Genomic DNA, 20,310 nt, shown 5'->3' on the forward strand with positions numbered 1-20,310 from the left:
AACACGCTCTGAAACCACACTAGCAGCCGGGCAGGCCAGCATCTCCAAGGCATATAAGAAGAGGTCGGGCCAAGTGTTCAGCTTAGACACCCAATAATTAAAGGGAACTGAAGCATCGTAAAGGACGCGAGTATGGTCACTTAAGTACCCCTTGACCATGTTCTGCAACTTATCTCTCATTGGCATTGTTAAAGTTTCAGATAGCCCTTGCTGTTGTGCTGGTTTATTGAAAATTGCCCAGTTTGTGCCCATTATCCCCCCACCCCTGTTGGAGCTGGTGTTCGTGTCTCTCCCCATTATCCCTTGGTGTTGAAAAGAGCCGGTACCTCTGCCACCAGCATTGTCTGAGGGTGATGTTTTCAGCAAATGATCTACAACGGCCTTCTTGAACGATTTTGTAAAACTCATTGGTGACTCCAAAAGGAGAGAAGGAAATTTCTCCTTGTACCGTGGATCGAGAAAGGTGGCCAACCAGTATAGGTTGTTGGATAAAATGTGTATCACGCGAGGGTCTTGCCACAGACACTTACACATGAACTGTACCATGTGGGCCAAGCTGCAAAAAGGCAAATGTTCTGTGTCCCCAACAGTAGAAACAGTACCCATCCTCTCCTCACGCTGACTCGCTGACTCCTCCTCCTCCACCTCCTGGTGCGTGCTTTGTAGCAGACAGTAGGAAATGTTTGGACTACTGCTTTGCGTAATGCAAAAAAGAACAACTTGAAAAGTAGTGCTAAAAGTATTGAACACAAGGTGCAAATATTAAAGAGACTAAAAAAAAAAAAAAGGAGCAAGTTACTCCAGAAAAACAACAATGATGAATCGGGGGCCGATCATAAATCGATCCACTAAATTTCCAAAGTTTTCTCCTATTTCGCCTATTTAAGTGGACTAATGTAGACAGAAGGCAGGCTGTCACCCCAAAAACATAAGGGAAAATGGCCTGGTGCGTGCTTGGTAGCAGGCAGTAGGAAAAGTTTGGACTACTACTTTGCGTTGGGCACTAACCGCCTTTTTAAGTGGACTAATGTGGACAGCAGAAGCCAGGCTCTGACCCCTAAAACAGCAGGGAAAATAGACCGGTGCTTTTAATAAAAAAAAAAAAAAAAAAAGCCAACACAAAATGCTACTACTGTGTGTGCTGGAAAAATATTGCTTTGCCGCCTTTCCCTTTGCTTGTAGAACGCAGGCTCCGGATGCAATGTGCACAAAATGGCGGCGGCAGGGCTTAAATAGACCTTTTGACGCTGGGCGGCCAGCCAATCACAGTAATGGCACAACCAAGATGTCTGCAGAATTACTGTGATTGGTTAGGAAGCCCAGCATGTGGCTGCAAAGGAGGAGCTAAAACTGCAGGGCGGGGCATCCGAATATAGCGAGTACACAAATACAATATAAAGAAGAACCCGAATACCGTACTATCCGTGCGAATAGCGAATAGTAATGAATACACTCTCTCATCACTAGTTGTTACCAACATCTGGTAAGAATTTCATGTTAATAGCACCTTTACTTAGAAAATTGGTGATGTGTTCAATACTTATTTCACCCACTTTATATATATTGTAGCAATGCCAGCTAGGCTATGCTCTGATTAGTACACCTGGCTAGCTCTGCAAATACAGTGAAAAGGCTAGGTGTTTATTTAAGGCAGTCTCCTTTGCGAGGCTGAGAAGACTGGTTGTGTGTGGAAATTGAAGAGAGAAACAGAATCCCTATTTTTGATAGCCAGCAAAGGTAAAGCAGTCAGCTATGAGCTGATATTATCAGGCTGAGAAGATCCATGGTTACTGGGTCCTTCCCAGCTTAAAAAATACAAGCCTGCAGCTGCCCCAGAAGTGGCGCATCACACGAGGTGCACCAATTCTGGTGCTTTGTCTCGCTCTACTTGATGCCCTGGTGTGTTGGCGATTTGTCAAAAATCACAGCTGGCATCAAGCCCTGGTGTTAGTAATAGAGAGGTTTCTATCAGACACCCCCATTACTAACCCAATAATCAGAAATGAAATCATACACACAAAAAAATACTTTATTTGAAAAAACACTCCACCACACAAGAAGAAAAAGACGCAAAAATATGCAAATAGCACACATGCGATCATGTGTCCACTCGCTGGCACCGGCAAAACTGGCGAATCGTCACAGTGTATACTCAACACGCCGCCACAACACAGAAGTGTGCAGTGACTGCAGACTTTGCTTTCAAACCTGGACAATTTATTTAACCATTACTATTACATTCTGAGAACAGACCCTAAAAATGCCATTTTGGGTTGCACAGACACAGTAATCTAGCAATTACAATTTCTCCTTGGTCACAGTCACTCAGACACTTCAGTCCAAGCATTGTCCATGAAAAAAACGGACTGCCATTGGATCAATGTTATTCAATGGGCAGTGCAGATGAGGGTTTTTTTTTTTTACTGACCGAATCTGCGTCTGAAAAAAAAATCTCAGCATGTATTAGTTTCTTCCATAAATCGGCTGAGACTCAAACATTCAAGTCTATGAGTGTGCAAAAAAAAAAAAAATCAGATTCCATACAGAGCCACAGCACAGCATCTGATTGCTATGGATACATTGCAATTTTGTAACATAGTAATCTGTAAATGTTGCTGTAAAAAAAATGGACTGTACACAGACAGCACCCTGATGACAAGTGAGAAAAAAATGTCCCACTTTTCTGGATGAAACATTGAACTTTTTTTTAGACATTTGTGTGAACCTACCCTCAGGCCAAAAGTTACATAAATATATAGTAATATTGACTACTAAACAACATACATTCTTTTTTTTACAGTTGTAAACACCTAAGAAACCTCTGGGAAATGAGCCCAATTGCCCTCTCCATGGAGTCTGAAATGGGGTTTGGAGAGGAGAGACCTAAAAAGGGTGAAAAGCTCTGCATGCTGCACAAAGGATTTTCCTTGACATTCTTTTCACATACACCAGACTAATGTGTTGGTAGGCATTTTAGATTTACAGATCTGGAGAATTTCCCAGCATAAATACCAATTGTTGGCCGTGATGATGATGTGAACTTAGATTTATTTGTACTGGGCAATGTTTTTTTTAACCAAGTAAAGAGAAATATTTTACCACTTTTCTTGATGCTTTCTGAACCTCCTGAAATTTATAAAGGTTTTCGTGGTTACTCTTTGAATTATATTCCTCAATGAATTGTTGTAGCAAATTCACCAGTTCAGTATCATTTTTCTCCACTTGCTCAGGACAGGTAAGACAAAATCCTAAAAAAAAAATAATTTTGGATTGTAAACCAACAATTACTTCATCGTTCAGCATGGTCATGAATATAGGGCCAGATTTAACAAAGCATTAAATGGCAGAATTCTGGCTTAGAAAACTCGCAAAGCTTTGGTGAAAGTTGAAGCAGCACTAAAATTTAGCAATTTTTAGTGTTCTTGTAAGAAAGTGGGCATACTGCTCACATTCTCCCTTGAAGACACATGCATTGTGACATGCGTTATTGGTCACAGTGTTGTGTTCTGCCTGACAATAGGGATTATGTTTGGGAATAGCCCAGAGTGTGAGGAGCTAAAGTGAAGGAATAGAGACAGTTTACTGTCAGGAAGTTATATAGGGCCCAGCGTGCAGTAAAAACAGACCTATGATCTGACTAGTGAGCAGAGCCGCATGACGTGGGTGTCCCTGACGTGAGTGGAGTCCGAGGTAGTGGATGGTGTGATCCTGAGTAACGAGAGAGAGAGCGAAAAAGAGAAGTGCCAAAGGACGTAGTGAGGCACTGGAGATGGGCCCTGGGACAGGACACCTAGTAGTACGGCCCTGAATTTGTCCCTCGTAACGGGCCAGGACGTTACAGAGAATGTTAAATTAAGAGAGTGCCCCAAGCAGGAGTTCCAAGTTGTCAGAAGCAGAGAAGCTAAGTACCGGCCATATTGACAAACTAGTTCTTCAAAGAGGACATGGAACCGTTGGATGAGAATGAGACTCTCACTTACTAGACTGAAGTACTGTGCTGGGTAGTGTTGAAGATATAGGACCGAATGAGGCGGAACCGAGTCATTCTGAGAAGGACAGGAAGAATGTACAGTACAGACCAAAAGTTTGGACACACCTTCTCATTTAAAGATTTTTCTGTATTTTCTTGACTATGAAAATTGTACATTCACACTGAAGGCATCAAAACTATGAATTAACACATGTGGAATTATATACTTTGCAAAAAAGTGTGAAACAACTGAAAATATGTCTAGGTTCTTCAAAGTAGCCACCTTTTGCTTTGATGACTGCTTTGCACACTCTTGGCATTCTCTTGATGAGCTTCAAGAGGTAGTCACCGGAAATGGTTTTCACTTCACAGGTGTGCCCTGTCAGGTTTAATAAGTGGGATTTCTTGCCTTATAAATGGGGTTGGGACCATCAGTTGTGTTGTGCAGAAGTCTGGTGTATACACAGCTGATAGTCCTACTGAATAGACTGTTAGAATTTGTATTATGGCAAGAAAAAAGCAGCTAAGTAAAGAAAAACGAGTGGCCATCATTACTTTAAGGAATGTAGGTTAGTCAGTCCGAAAAATTGGGAAAACTTTGAAAGTGTCCCCAAGTGCAGTTGCAAAAACCATCAAGCGCTACAAAGAAACTGGCTCACATGTACTGTATGTGAAGATGCTCCATATGTTAAAGGAAACATTCGTGAAGTATTGCACCTGCTATCCACTGTACATAGTTCCCACCAAGTTGCTATTTAGTAAAAGACTGTTTATTGTTGTTTGGTGGTCTTCCTCATTGAACTTTACAACATCTGATGTCAGTGTCCAGGAACAGACTGGTCATACAAAGGTACTGCTGGACTTGTCTTTGAAAGATCAACATACACATATAAATAGTTTGTGGTGTTAAATCCTTGTGATAGATTCCATTAAGTGCTCTTGGCATGACGAAGCACTTAATGCCTAATTGCATATTGCAAAAAGAATGTATTTCTCCAGATTCAGGCAACGAACAGTGGATATAACAGTATCAATATGTTTACTTCCCCAGCTGTTTCTCCATATTGATGGTTCTGCTTCACATCACTTGTCTGATTACTGCATTATTCCTGTGTCTTGTGGTGTATAAATATGTGACTCTTCAATTTTGTATTATACTGTGTCTGATGAAGACACTGAGGATTCTCAATGTTTAATATTTTTCCATCTACTGGCTGACATGGTACAAAGATACTGCATATATTATATATAAATTGTGGCAGACTGACTCACTTGGCTGCTTCCAGAAGTAGACACAGGAACGTTTTTGTCTACAGGTTCATTTAAAATGGCATAAAGTACTGCAGGTTCAGCAAAATAAACATGGCCTTGCAGGCATAATGGTAAAACAAAAGATAAATGATAGCACAGTCCATAGCATGCGGAGTTCGCCCACTATGGTTGCAGCACACTTCAGCTCCTCCTGAGCTGAAGTTCCACACAGTCTGGAGACTTGCCTCTCCAAACACACAGCAGTGTAAAAAAACTCACTGCTGGAGATTTACTTTCTCCAGCCACACCCTTGAGGTGGAGATATGGTGAGTAGACCCATTTCAGACATACTCACAAAGAACCAGATCCCAAATGGCTGATTAACCTCTTCAGCACCTAACATGCTGAAGAAAACTTCTAAGTTCAGTTCACTGAACCTAACAGTGAAACATATCTCCCCTCACATACATTGCCAGTGACCCTGTCACAATATATATATTTACTATTAAAAAATGGAGAAAGGTGAGATACAAGATGTAGTTCTCTTGTTTAGGGACACTGGAGGCTGCTGCACAAAAGACTTTTGAGGAGCTGTGAGTATCTTTAGGCTGGAGACCTCAACATGACTATAACAAAGAAATGTAATTTAAGTTTAATGTGGTAGACAGCATTGGGAGATGGGTTTGATGATTCTTCAACAGAATTTCAATGTGTAAGACAAGCGCTCCTAATGTATTTTATCATTCGGATGGTATATTCCAGCAATCCTAGACAGTCACATGGAGGTAAAAGTTCCTCTTTAAAGTTTGATAAAGCAATATCCTCTTTGCCTAATCTTACCTGTGCTTGACTGGCAAGTCAAATATATATCCTTGATTTCTTCATTTGGTGTCACAAACACATTGGTGAGACAGTGACCATTTTGCTGCAAATAGAATGACAAAATAAGGAAAACTGAAATGATGAACCGTAAAGCTGACCATAGATATTAAATGGGTGATAAAATAATGAAATCAACCATTAAGGCTATGTTCCCACAATGAGTTTTTGGTCAGATTTTGACGCTGTGTATTTTTGCTGCATCAAAAAGCAGCGTCTTACAGTTACAGCAAAGTAGATGGGATTTATAGAAATCTCATGCCCACTGTGCTTTATTTTTACTCAGCGTGAACTGACCTGTGGTGCGAGTTTCAAGTCCGCAACATGTCAATTTCTCTTGCAAATACAATGGGAAAATAAATTATTTGATACACTGATGATTTTGTAAGTTTTCCCACCTACAAAGAGTGGAGAGGTCTGTAATTTTTATCTTGGGTACATTTCAGTTGTGAGAGACAGACAGAGTCTAAAAATAAAATCCAGAAAATCATATTGTATGATTTTACATAATTAATTTGCATAAGTTAAGTATTTGATATAAAAAAAAACAGAACTTAATATTTGGTACAGAAACCTTTGTTTGCAATTACAGAGGTCAGACGTTTCCTTTAGTTCTTGACCAGTTTGCACACACTGCAGCAGGACTTTTGGCCCACTCCTCCATACAGATCGTCTCCAGATCTTTCAGGTTTTTGGGCTGTCGCTGAGCAACATTGAGTTTCAGCTCCGCCCAAAGATTTTGTATTCAGTTCAGGTCTGGAGATTGGCTAAGCTACTCCAGGACCTTGAAATGCTTCTTATCGGCCACTCCATAGTTGCTCTGGCTTTGTGTTTTGGGTCATTGTCATGCTGGAAGACCCAGCCACGACCCATCTTCAATGCTCTTACTGAGGAAATGAGGTTGTAGGCCAAAATCTTGTGATACATGACCCCATGCATCCTCCCTTAATATAGTGCAGTCATCCTGTCCCTTTTCAGAAAATCACCCCCAAAGTATGATGTTTCCTGACCATGCTTCACAGTTGGGATGGTGTTCTTGGGGTTGTACTCAACCTTCTTCTTCCTCCAAACAGGGCGAGTGGAGTGTAGTTCTGGACTGATTCCTGACCTTTCTCAGAATCATCCTTACCCACATGAGGTGAGATCTTGCATGGAGCCCCAGACTGAGTAAGATTGACAGTCATTTTGTGTTTCTTCCATCTTCTAATAATTGTGCCAACAGTTGTTGCCTTCTCAACCAGCTGCTTGGCTAATGTCCTATAGCCCATCCCAGCCTTGTGCAGGTCTACAATTTTGTCTTTTGTGTTGTTAAACAGCTCTTTGGTCTTGGCCATGCTAGAGAGGTTGTAGTGTGATTGATTGATTGTATGGACAGATGTCTTTTATACAGGTAACGAGTTCAAACAGGTGCAATTAATACAGGTAATGAGTGCAGAGTAGGAGGGCTTCTTAAAGAAAAACTAACTGAGAGACAGAATTCTTGCTGGTTGGTAGGTGATCAAATACTTATTTCATGCAATAAAATGCAATTTAATTATTTAAAAATCATACAATGTGATTTTCAGGTTTTTTTAGATTCTCTCACAGTTGAATTGTACCTACGATAAAAATTACAGACCTCTCCATTCTTTTAGGTGGGAAATCTTGCAAAATTGGCAGTGTATCAAATACTAATTTTCCCGACTGTACGCTCAGTTTTCTGCATGGATTTTCCCTATAGACTTGCATTAGATGTGGAGAATCCGCAGATAAAAAACGCACCTGACTTTTTAGCGTGTTTCCGCGATGGAAACACCTCAGAAATGCATGTGATCTGCACATGATTGTATCAATAAAGTTTTGTCAAAGCCAAATACCAGGAAGTATCAAAAACAAAGCATCTTTATTTAAAGCATGACATACCAAAAAGAGAGACAAAAATGCATACAAAAGGGCAATGAAAAAACGCAAGTAACCTAATTTAACCCTTTTCTGGCCCAAGGCATACTAATACGTATCTGCGCCCTGGGCCTTATGGGCCAGATACGTATTAGTACGCCCTGGCCCTGGCTGTGCGGGTGCGATCGCCGCCGGGTGTCAGTTGATTGTCGAAGTCGATCGCAGCATTGCGAGAGCAAGGGGGGAGGCTACGCACCGATACTTACCTCTTCTCCGGTGTCCCGTAGTGTCTGTACAGGGTCCGGGATGTTGTCATGGTGACCCGATGTCGTCATGATGACATCCGGGTCACCAGGAGGCAAGAAGTTACTTTGGCCATGCGCAGTGCGCGACCAAAGTAACTTTTGCATGCAGCGTTGACAGGCTGTATATAGCATAGAGATGCTGCCAAAAAATAAAAATATACTGTACCCATAAATAAATATTCTTATGAAAAAACAAACAATAAAAGTACACATTTGGTATCGCCGCGTCCGGAACGACCTGACCTATAAAAATTCTCCACTAATTAACCCCTTTAGTGAACACGGTAAAAATAAATAAAATAAAAAGCGAAACAAAAAACAATGCTTTATCATCATACCGCCAAACTAAAAATGGAATAAAACGCGATCAAAAAGACGAATGTAAATAAAAATGGTACCGCTAAAAATGTCATCTTGTCCTGCCAAAAAGAAGCCGCTATACAGCTCCATCAGCCGAAAATTAAAAAGTTATAGCTGTCAGAATAAAGCAATACAAAAAAACACATCTTTTTTCTATAAAATAGTTTTTATTGCGTAAAAGCGCCAAAATAGAAAAAAAAATATAAATGTGGTTCCGCTGTAAACATACTGCACTGAAGAATAAAACTGCCTTATCAATTTTACCACAGCATAAAAAAAAAAAACAATTCCAGAATTGTTGGTTTTTGTTTATTCTGCCTCCCAAAAATCAGAATAGAAAGCGATCAAAAAATGTCACGTGCCCGAAAATGGTACCAATAAAAACGTCAACTTATCCCGCAAAAAACAAGACATCACATGACTCTGTCTGCGAAAATCTGGAAAAATTATAGCTCTCAAAATATGGCGATGCAAAAACTAGTCTTTGCAAAAAAAAAAAAGATTTTTTTAGTGTGTGACAGCTGTCAATCATAAAAATTCAATATCAATCTGGTATCGCTGTAATCGCACCGACCCGAAGAATAAAGTCGTCTAATCACTTATACCCCACGCGTAAAAAATAAGCTCTAGGGTTAGGGTTGTGCTAGGGTTAGGGTTTTGCTAGGGTTAGGGTTAAGGTTGTGCTAGGGTTAGGGTTGTGCTAGGGTTAAGATTGTGCTAGGGTTAGGGTTGTGCTAGGATTAGGGTTGTGCTAGGATTAGGGTTGTGCAAGAGTTAAGGTTGTGCTAGGGTTATGGTTGTGCTAGGGTTAGGGTTGTGCTAGGGTTAGGGTTGTGCAAGGATTAGGGTTAGGGTTGTGCTAGGGTTAGGATTATGCTTGGGTTGGGCTAGGGTTAGGTTTGGGCTAGGGTTAGGTTTGGGCTAGGGTTAGGGTTGGGTTGGGGTTAGGGTTGTGCTAGGGCTAGGGTTGGGTTAGACTTGGGCTAGGGTTAGGGTTGTGCTAGGGTTAGGGTTGTGCTAAGGTTAGGGTTGGGCTAGGGTTAGGTTTGGGATTGTATTAGGGTTGGGGTTAGGGTTGGGATTTTATCAAAAGTAAAGAAAAAAAATGACGACGATATGGTGACTAGTGTTGAGCGCAAGTGCTCGCTACTTGAGTTTGCATTGGGTGCTCGGGTATGCACTGAGTATAGCAGGTGCTCGAGTGACATGCTCGAGTGACATGCTCGAGTCCCCGCCCCATATGTTTTGCAGCTGTTATACAGCCAAAAAAACCTTGCGGGGATTGCCTGTGCACGAGTGATCCCCGCATGTTTTTTTTGGGGTGTTTACCAACCATGAAGCATGCAGGCAGGGACTTGAGCATGTCACTTGAGCACCTGCCATACTTGGTGCATACTCATGTACCTGATGCAAACTCAAGTAGCGAGCACTTACACTCAAGACTAATGACAACTTATTCACTATGATGACCTAATGTTATAAAATTCTGTGTCGTACCTCTGGGTTCAAAATGTTCACTATACCCCTTGATAAAATCCTTGAGGGGTGTAGTTTCCTAAATGGAGTCACTTGTGGGGGGTTTCCACTGTTTAGGCACATCAGGGGCTCTCCAAACGCGACATGGCATCTGCTAATTATTCAAGCAAATTTTACATTCAAAAAGTCAAATGGCGCTCCTTCCCTTCAGAACCCTGCCATGCGCCCAAACAGTGGTTTTCCCCAACATATGGGGTATCGGCTTACTCAGGACAAATTACACAACAAATATCATGGTGCAATTTCTCCTGTTACCCTTATGAAAATGCCAAATTGGAGGCTATAAAATATTTTTGTGGGAAAAATGTGTAAATTTGTGTATTTATAATGTGTATTTTCTGTCACAAAGACCCCTCAAAGTCACTTCAAATGTGATGTGGTCCCTAAAAAATGATTTTGTAAATTTTGTTGGAAAAATGAGAAATCGCTGGTCAACTTTTAACCCTTATAACTTCCTAACAAAAAAAGTTTGGTTCCAAAATGTTGCTGATGTAAACTAGACATATGGTAAATGTTATTTATTAACTATTTTGTGTGACATAGCTCTCTGATTTAAGGGCATAAAAATGAAAATTTTGAAAATTGCAAAATTTTCAACATTTTTGCCAAATTTCCGTTTTTTTCACAAATAAATGCAAGTCATATTGAAGAAATTTTACCACTATCATGAAGTACAATATGTCACGAAAAACAATCTCAGAATCAGGGGGATCCATTGAAGCGTTCCAGAGTTATTACCTAAAGTGACAGTGGTCAGAATTGTAAAAATTGGTCTGGTCATTAACGTGCAAAACACCTTGGGGGGTAAAGGGGTTAAAAAATAGGTGCAGAAATTCTGCGGCTTCAAGAATTCAGCAAAAGCTCAACATGAGAACGTAGCCATAAAATGGTTTCTGTCGCTAGACACAAATATGTTTTTTTTTGACCTTGTGTAATTGCTGCTGTTCTACTGAAACTGCCATTGTTTATTGTTTTGTGCCTAAGTTATGTCCATTTCTTTCTTGTATATGAATGTACTCTTGTTAGCCAACTGGGCATGGTCCTCATGAAGTTGCCCATAGTTCAGAACCCCACCCACTTAAGTAAAAAGACTTGATTTACATGAAGGGAGGAGGATATTTTCTAATGTTTTAGTTTGTAGCAACCTGTGGAGTACTACATTTTCCTTTATCACTAGAGAGGAATTTCTAGGTGTGAAGAATAAGGCCATGTCCACACACTCAGTATTTGGTCAGTATTTTACCTCAGTATTTGTAAGCTAAAATCAGGAGTGGAACAATTAGAGGAAAAGTATAATAGAAGCACGTCACCACTTCTGTATTTATCACCCACATCTTATTTCCCACTACAGACCAAATACTGAACGTGTGAACTTGGCCTAAAACAGAAATGGGTAGCTCTCAGGAGATGTCAACACATTTAGAACAATTCAATTAACCACTTACCCCGTTTTTGTCTGGTGAACAGTCTTCTGGAATCCACTTAGGAAATAACCTTTTAGAGCAATTAGTTTGTCTGATTTTGTACTCCAGTTTGTAGTTCCATCCATTTACAACCTAATCACATAACATATTGAACAGATAAAAATTTATGTTTTAAAAATAGTACAAAACAAAGTATATTAAAAATAACTGTCGCATGGATATTTGAATTTTAGGCCACGGCCCCACTATCAGTATTTGGTCAGTATTCGGTCAGTATTTTTTCTCAGGAGTGGGAGCCAAAACCAGGTGAGGAACAATCAGTGAAAAGGTAGAATAGAAACAAGTCACCAATTCTGCATTTATCACCCACTCCTGGTTTTGGTTCCCACTGTGGAGAAAAAATACTGACCAAATACTGATAGTGGGGCCATGGCCTTCAAGTGAGTTCTGTACCTAAACTGGGGGATGAAGATTGAAATTATAGGTTCTGCTCTCCAGAACTCCCAATCAACGTATTGCTGGGGGTCCCAGTAGTTGGACACCCAGCAATCAGTAAGTTATTACATAACCTAAAAATAGAAAACAACTTACATATATGGGAATGCTTTAAAAAGAATCTGTCACCAGGTTTTTGCTACCCTATCTGAAAGCAGCATGATGTAGGGGCAGAAACCCTGATTCCAGTGTTGTGTCACTTACTGGCCTAATTGCTGCAATTTTGATTGAAAACTATTTAATCATCTGCCGATCTACCAGTTCTGTGAATGCTGAGCTCTGTATAACACCACCCACACCACTGATTGGCAGTTTTATGTATATTCTGTGCATAAGCAGAAAGCTGCCAATCAGTGACGGCCCTCTAGTGATCTCCTGCTGATAAATCATTGATTTTATGAAAACTCCACTTAGCAGCCATGTAGGTGATATATTGCTGGGATCAAGGTATCTGCCTGTAGATCATGCTGTTCTCAGATTAGGTAGCAAAAGCGTGATGACAGATTTACTGTACCTTAAAGCAGAGGTCTCAAACACTGGGGCCGCATGCAGCTCCTGAGGCTGCTTTATGCGGCCCGCAGGCACAGACCCCTTGACGTCCCGACCTGGTCCAGGAGGAGCCGCCGACAGCAACGACTGCAGAGACTGTCTCCCAGCACAGCATTTCCAATTCCAGCTGCCAGCCTACCAGAAGCCAGCAGCTGATTTCTGCGTCCCAGCTCAGCGGTGTATGACGTCACTGCCATGCGCAGATGTCAGCTACTGGCCTCTGATTGGCCGGCAGCTGGCACTGGTAATGCTGTGCTGGGAAACTGTCTCTGCGTGGCAATGCAGCGCTGCTGTTGGCGGCTCCTCCTGGACCAGGTCGGGATCGTCAAGGGGTCTGTGGTGCTTGCAGGCTGCATGTGCACAAAGGACGACGAGGGAACGGAGGACAGGTGAGAAGAATCTTTTTTTTTTCTTCTCTTTTATGTGTGTGTAAAGAACAGCGCAGGGGACAATTCTACAAGATGGGGACCCGGATGGGGCATTACTACCGGATGGGGGACTTTACTCCAAGACAAGGACCAGGATAGGGCACATTACTGCAAGATGGGGACCACCAGGATGGGGCACATTACTGCAAGATGGGGACCACTAGGATGGGGCACATTACTGCAAGATGGGGGCCACTAGGATGGGGCACATTACTGCAAGATGGGGGCCACTAGGATAGTGCACATTACTGCAAGATGGGGACCACCAGGATGGGGTACATTACTGCAAGATGAGGACCAAGATGGGACACATTACTGCAAAATGGGGACCACCAGCATGGGGCACATTACTGTAAGCTGGGAACCACTAAGATGGGGCACATTACTGCAAGATGGGGACCACCAAGATGGGGCACATTACTACAAGATTGGGACCACCAGGATGGGGCACATTACTAGATGTTTGGCAGAATTACTACATGGTGCTAATTGTAAAACAATATTACTGTATGTGGCCAATTGGAGGAAACAAAATTGTAAAAATTAAAAAAAAAAAAAATTAAAGTATGAAAAAATATTTTGCCACTAAAAATGCTGTTTTATATATAAACTAAAGTAAACATAAAAAAGTGCACGTTTATTATCGCCACATCCGTAACGACCCAACTATAAATAAAATAAACACAGCAAAAATGTTCAGACGGTGTATACAAAAAAAATGGTATCACTAAAAATGTCACTTTGGCATGCAAAGAATGCAGCCCCCCAAATTCAATTTTTTTTCCATGTGCAGCCCATATACCCAGCCGAGTTTGAGACCCCTGCCTTAAAGTAATGCTCTACGTATAAATACATGATACGCAACTGTAGATATCATCCTTTTAACTTCACAATGGTATTTAAAACTGTTCAATAAAACAATGAGAAAAGACTTTTTATTAAAAGGGTTATTCCCATCTTCATAGCCTGGGCTTTTCCTCTCAATGCTGACCCCTCTGGTCTCTGAGATGCTCTTCCTGGCTCTGCAGTCTCAATGCTTTTAGTCCCACTTTCCTGGTCTGATTCCCCCTCTGGCTCTCCTTGCTGGGAAATGAAACAAGCATTCATGTCCAAACCTGATTCGGGTCGCAGGTCCCAGATTTCCTTAGAGATACCGCTGAACGTAGCGGCGGCCGTCCACATTCTGTTTTCCTTAACTCCCGTGCTTTCCGTACTGTGTGGCCCACTGGTCTATTCTGCCTTCTCCAAGTTCCCTCTCCAGCACAAGCTTAAAGTTGCAATATTTATTACTCCACACTCTATCAAACTCTACCAGGAAGTACTCCTCGTTTTATAACTTTGCTCCCCCTCCCATCAGGGAAATTCCCTAAACACATTAACTATAAAAATTCCCCTTACAGTATATAACTAATTACCAATTTCTTAAGTTACAGTGCCCCCACTGTGCTTCCCAATCCTAACTTTAGCTATCTCCTTATCTTATCTTTACATCTATATTCTAATTCCTTACCCTAATCTGGTTACAGTATCAAATCATGCATACTTACAGTACAGACCAAAAGTTTGGACACACCTTCTCATTTAAAGATTTTTCTGTATTTTCATGACTTCGAAAATTGTACATTCACACTGAAGGCATCAAAACTATGAATTAACACATGTGGAATTATATACTTAACAAAAAAGTGTGAAACAACTGAAAATATGTCTTATATTCTAGGTTCTTCAAAGTAGCCACCTTTTGCTTTGATGACTGCTTTGCACACTCTTGGCATTCTCTTGATGAGCTTAAGAGGTAGTCACAAAAAATGGTCTTCCAACAATCTTGAAGGAGTTCCTAGAGATGCTTAGCACTTGTTGGCCCTTTTGCCTTCACTCTGCGGTCCAGCTCACCCCAAACCATCTCAATTGGGTTCAGATCTGGTGACTGTGGAGGCCAGGTCATCTGGCACAGCACCCCATCACTCTCCTTCTTGGTCAAATAGCCCTTACACAGCCTGGAGGTGTGTTTGGGGTCATTGTCCTGTTGAAAAATAAATGATGGTCCAACTAAATGCAAACCGGATGGAATAGCATGCCGCTGCAAGATGCTGTGGTAGCCATGCTGGTTCAGTATGCCTTCAATTTTGAATAAATCCCCAACAGTGTCACCAACAAAGTACCCCCACACCATCACACCTCCTCCTCCATGCTTCACAGTGGGAGCCAGGCATGTAGAGTCCATCTGCTCACCTTTTCTGCGTCACACAAAGACACGGTGGTTGGAACCAAAGATCTCAAATTTGGACTCATCAGACCAAAGCACAGATTTCCACTGCTCTAATGTCCATTCCTTGTGTTCTTTAGCCCAAACAAGTCTCTTCTGCTTGTTGCCTGCCCTTAGCAGTGGTTTCCTAGCAGCTATTTTACCATGAAGGTCTGCTGCAGAAAGTCTCCTCTTAACAGTTGTTGAAGAGATGTGTCTGCTGCTAGAACTCTGTGTGGCATTGACCTGGTCTCTAATCTGAGCTGCTGTTAACCTGCGATTTCTGAGGCTGGTGACTCGGATAAACTTATCTTCAGAAGCAGAGGTGACTCTTGGTCTTCCTTTCCTGGGGCGGTCCTCATGTGAGCCAGTTTCTTTGTAGCGCTTGATGGCTTTTGCAACTGCACTTGGGGACACATTCAATGTTAGCCCAATTTTTCGCACTGACTGACCTTCATTTCTTAAAGTAATGATGGCCACTCGTTTTTCTTTACTTAGCTGCTTTTTTCTTGCCATAATACAAATTCTAACAGTCTATTCAGTAGGACTATCAGCTGTGTATCTGACGCGCCCCTGGGCCTGTGTCGCGCTGCGTTGCGCACGCGGGAGCTTACCCGGAGCCGGATCTCTTGAGGGTTGTAGTCTCGTGGCGGTGACCCGGTCCGTGCCCAGGGAGTCAAACTGAGCGGCGATGTAACAGCGGTAGATGCAGGACGACTACGCCACCCGTTGAATGCAGCTATGGAGCTGCCGCTGCAGGACAGTCCGCTGAGGCCGGTGGATGGATGGTGCAGCGTAGATGGTATAACCCCCAACGGGAGGGGTATGGCCTCAGGGCAGCAGATGTGGATGATGGGGGTAGCAGGAACCACTCAGAGACGGTGCGGTGTAATTCAGGGTCTTTACTGGTAACAACGATAGACCCTCCCGGAGTACTTGCTAGTGAACGGGGCCTGGTCAGTCCTTGAGCAGATGGGATCTCCCCTGGCCAGGCGGAGTTGTAGGCCTCCCAAACTGGCTGTACTCTTCTGGCTACCTTGCTAGAAGCGGATATAAGTAGCCCACGTCCCTGAGTGTACCGTGTGGTGCTCACCCGTATGGCCGGTGACTCGGGGCCTTCTAATGGCTTCCGCTCCACGATGGCGGTGCTGGTCCCACGCGTGTGACCGTGCCTTCGGGTTTCTGGGCCAGAGGACCTGAAATCCCCTGCCGGTCGGCTTCTGCTGCTGGGTAAGAGTTAGTCCCCACAGCCTCGGACGCCGGGTCCGGTAAGAAAGCTTCTCAGTCAGGGCGAGCTCTGCAGCTGCCAGCCCCTGACTTGTAGTAGTATTGCTCCCACTGAGCTTCTGCTGTTTCTTCCTGTGACTGTTTCTTGTCTCTACTCTCCTTGACTGACTAACCCTGCCTCAGCCCAGGGTTTATACAGGGGAAGTTCTTCCCCTCCCAAGACTGGGCAGGAGGTGTGGCATGCACAGGATCCCTGACCAAAGGACCTCCCACCTGCTCTCAGACATAACATTACATTACTGTGGAAAACCAGACCCCTGGGGTGCCACATATCCACCAGACTTCTGCACAACACAACTGATGGTCCCAACCTCATTTATAAGGCAAGAAATCCCACTTATTAAACCTGACAGGACACACCTGTGAAGTGAAAACCATTTCCGGTGACTACGTCTTGAAGCTCATCAAGAGAATGCCAAGAGTGTGCAAAGCAGTCATCAAAGCAAAAGGTGGCTACTTTGAAGAACCTAGAATATAAGACATATTTTCAGTTGTTTCACACTTTTTTGTTAAGTATATAATTCCACATGTGTTAATTCACAGTTTTGATGCCTTCAGTGTGAATGTACAATTTTCAAAGTCATGAAAATACAGAAAAATCTTTAAATGAGAAGGTGTGTCCAAACTTTTGGTCTGTACTGTATGTACATGAGTTATACACAAAACTGCACACAGAGTATTAGACACATCATTATACATAAACCGTTATCAATTCATAAAACATTATTCACCCTTCCATAACTACATGTACCTGTTTTACTAGGAAGGAACGAAGGGCATGAATTGACCCTGACATCCCCTTACATAAGCACTGCAGAAGCTGGCTGGGATTCTGAGGGAACAGTAAGTACCAGTGATCCTGGCCAGCTTCAAAACAGGGATTATACACTCAAGAAAAAAGCTTGCAAGCACTGTGCATCTTCTGCTATCGAGCTGTGATGATCAGTGTCCAAAGCAATGAGCTGTAAGCAAAACAAACTTTAACCCCTTTATGACCTAAGAGGTATCTATACGTCATAGGTCGCCTCGCCCTCCTTGATGTGGGCTTCGACGCTAAACTCCCATTGTTTCAGGCACATGACAACTGATCTGATCAGCTGTCATGTAGCCCTAACAGCTGCAGGTGGAATCGTGATCCACCCGTGGCTGTTAACATGTTAAATACCGTTGTCAAACTCTGACAGCAGCATTTAACATGGCCGCACCGATAGAGCGTCATCTGTCACATGATTGTGGGTCACCGATGGGTTGGCATGGCAATCCGGGGTCTACAGGAGACCGCTGTGGTTGTCATAGCCAATCGTCTATGAGTGCCACCCAGTGGCCAGCGTTCATAGCAGATGAGCATTTCTGCTGAAGCCCTGCTATGTACCGCACAAGCGATTAGAAGATGTGTAGCACAAGCGATCAGAAGACTCCTATGGAGACTATTTAAGCATGTGTAGCACCCTGAGGATTCGGCTGCTACAGGGGTATTGCACCTCAACCCAGAGGTGTGATATTCCACTCCCGGGTAAGGAAGGAGTGTGGATCTGAGCTCGGTAGGCTGCATGCACTACACACATCCCATTTCCGAGGAGCAGACCGACGGTACTCCCACTTAGAAATGTGCAGGTACGACCGAGTCTGTTCCTGGCTGGAGTGGGAGGGGGGTGGAACATCCCAAGTAGTGTAGGGGCAGATAGGGGGAGCAGCCTGGGTAAAGATAGGAGCTCATTGGGTGCTGGTCACCTGAGCTCACACATAGAGGGTGTATATAAGGTGGGCACCAACTAAGAACAGGGTCAGTTGCAGAGAGAAAGTCAGGAGCAGAGGAGAAGAGAGACCCAGAGTGAGAGAGGAGAAGAGAGAGAGACCCAGAGGGGGAAACAGCAGAAAAGGACTCCAAGATCCCAACTTAAATCCCCGGGTGAAGAGTCGGCATCAGGGTACCGGAACCCAAGCTGGTGGGGGTAAAAACACTCCCCAGCCAGAGACCGGAGACCGTGGGCAGCATTTGCCACGGTCACCCACCACATCCACCACGAAGGCATACCACGAGGAGGGTCAGGGAACCCAAGGCCAAGGGTGTCCCAACAGAAGGCCCGAGGGAGCTGGACCTGGGTGGATCAATAGTGGGGACGGCCAGAGAAAGGACTGAAGGAGAGCTCAGGGTCACGCTCCGGACTTATTTGGGGGTTGGCTGGATCCAGAACCTGGTGGACGCAGCACGGCTCGGGAGGTCACTCGAAGCTGGAGTGACCAGAACATCAGCAGTGAGTAAACATCCTAAACTGCATAACCCGACTCTGTCTCTGATTGCCGTCTACACTGCATCACCACAACTCCCATCCTCTGCACCTGATCCCCCTGAGGCTATACCCCACCCGTTGGGGGTTATATCACCAAAGCTGCACCTACACCAACAGCCTCAGCGGACCCTGCTGCAGCGGCGGCCACAGTGACCGCAACACAACGGGTGGCGTAGTCGACAATAAAGAACTTATAACATCTGTAGGACTGCCACATACAACTGAGTTTGACACCCTGGGCACGGACCGGGTCACAGCCACTCGGAAGACTACAACCCCCATCTGATCCGGCTCCGGATATTCCCACTAACGAATATGGCCCAGGGGGCGCGTCAACTTTGGCGTAGTCGGCAGGATTACGTGCCCGCAACACCCGGGTACTGCGTGCCTGAAGAAAAGAACGAGTTTACCTCAAAAAGAAGTCTCCTGCCGGTTCCGGAGGGTCCCCGCCATCGGACCCCATCACCAGTCGATTCCAGCCGGTTGTCCGCCATTAACAACTTTTTCCCGCCATCTGCAGAGTTTCCCGCCACTGGGAAGCGATTCCCGCCATTTCCAAAGGTTTCCCGCCTTGGAAGAGCGGACGCCATTATGGGCGTGCCAGAGGGTGGCGAGAGGCCACCTCCCATCGTGGGCCAGGACCGAAAATGGCGCCAAAAGTGGAAACCGCCCCCACCAACAGAGACTGTGATGTTAGAGGTGTCTGTCAGCGTGAAAGAACCGCCCCTGGAGCTGACAATCACCAAGTGGCCCCGGGACCGCCCTCGAAGGGGGAGGAGACGAGAGAAAAGAACGAAGATGGGTGCCGCCTGGAGCAGTCTGGAGCGAGCGCACCCGGAGGCAGGAAGCCTGGAGAGGAGCAGCAGAGAAGCTCACCCGGAGATGTCCAGAGAGCAGAGCAGCACCGGCCCGCTGGCCAGGAGCCTGCTGGAAGAAGAGCAGAGCAGCACCGACCCGTTGGTCAGGAGCCTGCTGGAAGCCACGACCCCACTAGGCCTAGTGGAGGTCCTCGCACAGCTCCCCCGAGACCGGGAGTGTGCACAGACTGCCCTGGAGGGCCTCGCAAGGAGGATGGCCCGGGTACAGCGAGAGACATTGGCGGAGTGGAGCCGAGAGATGGCCCAGCAAACCAAGACCCGGAGCACGCCAGCCAAGATGAGGAGACAGACCGCCTCTGAGGATGGCGCGGGAGGACCCAAGGCCGGAGACGGCGCCGAGAAGGGAGCCGAACGCATGGAGGCAGGTAAAGGGGACGTCTATACCCCAAGCCGGGACACCGCTTACCTGCCCCAGCTCCCCGTCGCAGAGCCCGAAAGTCCCCCTGCTGCGCCCGAAAACGCCATGTCACCGACGCAGACTAGGCCCCAACCGGAAGCCGCAGCCGCGACCACTGTGACGTCACACGCCTCGAC

At 44.5% G+C, this 20,310-nt stretch overlaps 1 protein-coding gene across 1 annotated transcript in view; it reads right to left on the minus strand.

Annotated features, from left to right (window-relative positions):
* LOC141259292 (T-kininogen 2-like) overlaps positions 1–20,310 on the minus strand; it is a 119,892-nt gene that overhangs the window by 56,962 nt on the left and 42,620 nt on the right. The window contains exons 6-8 of the mRNA XM_073675005.1: positions 11,625–11,735; positions 6,062–6,146; positions 3,100–3,248 (exon numbers count right to left, since the gene is read on the minus strand). Coding sequence (XP_073531106.1) covers positions 3,100–3,248; positions 6,062–6,146; positions 11,625–11,735 — 345 coding nt within the window. The remainder of the gene's footprint in view (positions 1–3,099; positions 3,249–6,061; positions 6,147–11,624; positions 11,736–20,310) is intronic.

This window comes from Phyllobates terribilis, unplaced genomic scaffold (assembly GCF_046119375.1).
Source record: "Phyllobates terribilis strain yellow unplaced genomic scaffold, ASM4611937v1 Scaffold_3__8_contigs__length_932513732, whole genome shotgun sequence".
Lineage (NCBI taxonomy): Eukaryota > Metazoa > Chordata > Amphibia > Anura > Dendrobatidae > Phyllobates > Phyllobates terribilis.